Source organism: Nicotiana attenuata, chromosome 2 (assembly GCF_001879085.1).
Source record: "Nicotiana attenuata strain UT chromosome 2, NIATTr2, whole genome shotgun sequence".
Classification (NCBI taxonomy): Eukaryota; Viridiplantae; Streptophyta; class Magnoliopsida; order Solanales; family Solanaceae; genus Nicotiana; species Nicotiana attenuata.
This window is the reverse complement of record NC_031990.1, coordinates 44,398,463-44,402,778: the sequence shown is the minus strand read 5'-3', so window position 1 is coordinate 44,402,778 and position 4,316 is coordinate 44,398,463. Positions and strand designations below refer to the sequence as shown.

Genomic DNA, 4,316 nt, shown 5'->3' with positions numbered 1-4,316 from the left:
AACAATTAGTGAGTTGGAGTAAGTATTTTGCTTTACAAGTTAGAGTAACTTGTGAATCAAATAGGAGTAGTAGGAGTACTGGAGAGTATTTAATTACAGTCTTGTAATTGATACATTTTGGCTCATTGTTCTAGTGGAGTTGGAGTTGAAAATCCTACGTGGTAGGTCGTGGTTTTTGCACCTTTTGAGCTGGGTGATTTTCCACATAAAAATCGATGTGTTCATTTTATTGCTTATTTATTTTACGCTTAAGGAACACGGTGAAGAACCAAGTTCTTAAGTAATCCATACGAGCGCTCAAATTAACTGCAGGCATCTCTATTTAATATTGATGAGTATTCTAAAATAATTAATAATGAATTCGAAGCACCGCTTCTTCTCCATTGCAACTTCTATCAGAAAAATAAAATAAATTAAACAAGTAAAAGCTACCAGATGTAGAATCTTCGAAGACAAGGTTGAAATATTCAAGTTCCAAGGAATATGCAAAGAGCATGCACCTAAGAATTTCTTGAACCGTTAGACATGATTTGAAAGCTAAAAGTGGACATATGCTATAAGAAACAGGATCTCCTGATATGCCAACTCTGCAAAGAGAAAACAATGCCTACTATAAGCAACTTATCATCAAAGACGGCAAATGCACATGATAACCTACGTGTAAATGGGGTCTTAAGCAACTTTCCGACTATGTCTATTTTGTTTGGTTGCTAAAAAGCAATCTCATTTGTTGCCTTCTACTTGATATCTGCTAGAATGTTACAGAGTTAAAAAGAAATGCCATGTTATAACTTTGCTCCAATCGTAAAACTTTGATCCCACAGGTAGGGTTTAGGGAGGACAAGAGTGTCTGTAGACCTTACCCTTCTTTATGTGAGATGGAAAGATTATTTCCGATAGACCTTTCGGCTCAAGAAAAGCATTTTCGAAACATGTTTAAAAATACTAAAGTAAAGAAGATAGGGGCAGCCACGGTGGGTTCGGGAAAAAGCCGGAGCACAAGGGTTTATTGTACGCAACCTTATCCTGCATCTTTTTTATTTTTATTTTTTCCTTTCGTTATTGTTCAGGGAGGTGTGGGGGGTGGTGGTGGGGGGGGGGGGAACTAGTGTTGGATTTCATGTGCTTTATGTTAGCTGATGGCTAATATACATATATGAACAAGTAGTGAATTCCTATTTATTTATTTTTTTACCTAGTAATAGAATCACTTCAGCATTTTACTAAAATTTTCAAAAGGTGTTCCCTTTTTCGGCGAATGATGAAGGTGGATCCTTAGAATGATTCTTATTTTTGGATTCCCTTTTTTTTTTTTTTCTTTATTTTGTGATTGTTTTAGAGGTGGGTTTCATGTGCATCATGTTAGGTGATAACAAATGGATGACAAAGTTTTGTACTGGCCATTCTTTTATATAAAAAAAAGAACATTGAATATAAATTCGTAAAGACGTTTACTAATTTGTTTCATATTTCAACATTGAAAGTCTAAAGCATGCACCTTTAAGAAAAGGATGGCAGACACTATATATGCTGACGGTTTATGCCAGGGAATAAAGGTTGGCCTAGCTAGAAGATTATATATATTTAAAAATTTAAAAAGAAAACAACGGTTTCCTTTGCCCTTTTGTCGCATTATATTTATTTAAAACATTCTTATATCAAGAAAGAAATGCATGATACAGGAAAAAGGGCTAGAAAGAAGTAAAGAACCAATATTTCTTATTCAACATGTACCAATATTACCATTCAGAGATATGGTGGATGGAATGAGCTTACTTTATTATTAATTAAACAAGTTTGGATTGGAATAGAGAAATTAATTCTTGGTGGGCAACGTTTTCCATATTAAATAGCCATGCGATGTGAAACTGAATTGATAGTGTTACTGTAAAATAAAATAAAAACATGTAGGAATAGTTGTGGAGTCCACGTCCAAAGACGTAACCTTTATAATCTGAACAATGAGACGATTATAGATATAGTATTACATTACAATGTTAAAAAGAAAGGGTTGTATAAGCCCTTTCCATTTCAAGTAAATATATCCTCTGCACAATAAGATCATAACAAAATGAATTTTGTCAATTCCCTAGCAAAGAATGATCAGCTACTTTATTCTTTCGAATCATCAATCACGATTATACAACAAATGACAGCGACTATATATATACTTTTTCTATGAAGCGAGAAACTAGATCGTTTTTCAATTTTTTTTTTAACATGAAAGCTCTTTGTGTCTAATTTTCGATATCAGTCGCTGTGAGGTCCATTCTTGACGCATGCACATGCATCCGGGGTGGCTAATAGGTCATTGCCTCAGTTGAAGTGTCTAAATGATGCCAATATATTTACAGCCAAGTACTCCATTTTAGCCTTAATTGTAGCCTTCACCTCATTAATTAGCGCTTGCAAAGCCAACAAAAATACCCTAAAATCATCCAATTGGCCAAGCTTTGATATCTCACTTGTTTCACCTGTTAGAAAATAATATATGCAATAAGAACACCACATTAAATAAAAAAGTCAAACCTTATAAGAATCATCTAATATATATGATAAAAACTTAGCCCGGTGCACTAAGCTTCCGCTATGTGCGGGGTCCAAGGAAGGGCCAGACCACAAGGGTCTATTGTACGCAGCCTTATCCTGCATTTCTGCAAGAGGCTATTTCCACGGCTCGAACCCATGACCTCCTCTGGTCACATGACAAGAACTTTACGGTGTCTAATATATATGATCAATATCAATTAATTAAAATCTATGGTTTTACCATAGGGGGAGCAGAGGAAGCAAGGAAACTGGAAGCAGATGCTGGCTCTGAATTAGTTGAAGAAGTTGTTGTAGAAGTAGTTGATAATAGCCCAACATTATAAGCCATAGTTCCATCAGGTTGAAACAAACCATAATTTCTCTCAGAAGTTGGTCCTGGCTTTTGGTCTTCATTGAATAGAGCAAACACATAAATATCCAATCTAACATTAGGTCTCAAAGGTGTCCCTTCATTTAGCAATTGCCTTCTCAAAATATTCCTATTATAAATAGCTGCATTTTGAAAGGTTGCACCAATTTCATTAGGGTCACCTTTAGATGGCCAACCTGTCTCAGAAATCTTAACTTCTAAACCATTAAATCCCATTCTTGCTATAGCAAATATTGCTGCATCCACTTGTGCATACAACATGTTGTCATAATGTAGTCTTGTGTAAGGATCAATCATTCCTTGATTGGAATTGAATAACACATAGTCTAAGGAGATTTTGTTGGGATTGTCTTTGTATGCAAAATAAGGATATGCATTGATCCAAAAAGGTGCTCTTGTTGTAACCAAGAATTGCAAGAATTGTTGCATAATACCATTAAGATCAGTCCTAAAAGAACCAGCTGAAGGTGGATAAGAATTTGCTAAAACTGCTAGTGAATTAGGAGAAGAGACTTGAATATATTGGCTAAGTCCTGTTTTAATAAGTGCTGAATGAATGTTAACCATTGCTGGCACAAGATATGTCATTAAAGATGTATCTTCATCTGTGAAAATCTCGTTCCCTACCGCGATTCCTGTGATGTTTGTGGCTGGAAAATATGGCCTAATATGAGTAGTTACCCATTGAAGGGCTTGTTGCTGATCACCTAATGTGGCTAGCATTTGATTTTCCACTGTCACAATTAGCTCTATGTTGGAGTTGGCAAATGCTGTCAAGACGAGAGGATTTGTATCATAAATTCTTGCCTTTGTTATCTTGAGAGCATGCAAAAGTTGAAGAACTTTTTCTGGTGTTGGTAAGTTGTTTGCAACTTGACCATAATTAATCCCAAGTGAATCTACTTCTTTAATAATGTTCAAACCTGTTACAATAATAATTCAATCTTAGTAATTAATCATAATGATGGTATTAATCAAGAAATAGCTAATCTAAACTTTCTTGGAAATTAAAGGAAAGAAAGAATTGTAAAGTATACATACCTAATAAAAGGAGAAAGAATGTTACAAGAATTTGCAAGAAAGAAGTTCTTCTCAAAAGGCCATCCATGGTACAAGTAAACAAAAGAAATTAAATAAAGATGGAGAGTACTTGTGTTTCTTAGTAGAGAAGAGAGTAGAGAATTAAGGGGAGGGAAGAAAGATATGTGAAGGGAGGTATATATAGGCATCTATATAGGTTTGACAATTCTTTTCTTTACTTGCTTGAATTTTTTTTTTTTTTTTTTTTAGTAATATTTTTTTGGGGGGAGCAAAAATAAGTTGCCTTTGGTTTCTTATTAATTGTGGACAGGTTTTTGAATGACTTTGTCTAGTCATCTTAATTTTCTTGCCTCAT

The 4,316-nt window shown here is 34.6% G+C and overlaps 1 protein-coding gene across 1 annotated transcript; it reads right to left on the bottom strand.

Moving 5' to 3' along the window:
* LOC109208453 (glucan endo-1,3-beta-glucosidase 11-like) lies at positions 1,963 to 4,102 on the bottom strand. Its single transcript, XM_019371567.1, has 3 exons — positions 3,962 to 4,102; positions 2,771 to 3,843; positions 1,963 to 2,474 (listed from the first exon to the last, which is right to left on the bottom strand). The coding sequence occupies exons 1-3, from the start codon at positions 4,026 to 4,028 to the stop codon at positions 2,400 to 2,402; spliced, it is 1,215 nt and encodes a 404-aa protein (XP_019227112.1). The 5' UTR covers positions 4,029 to 4,102; the 3' UTR covers positions 1,963 to 2,399.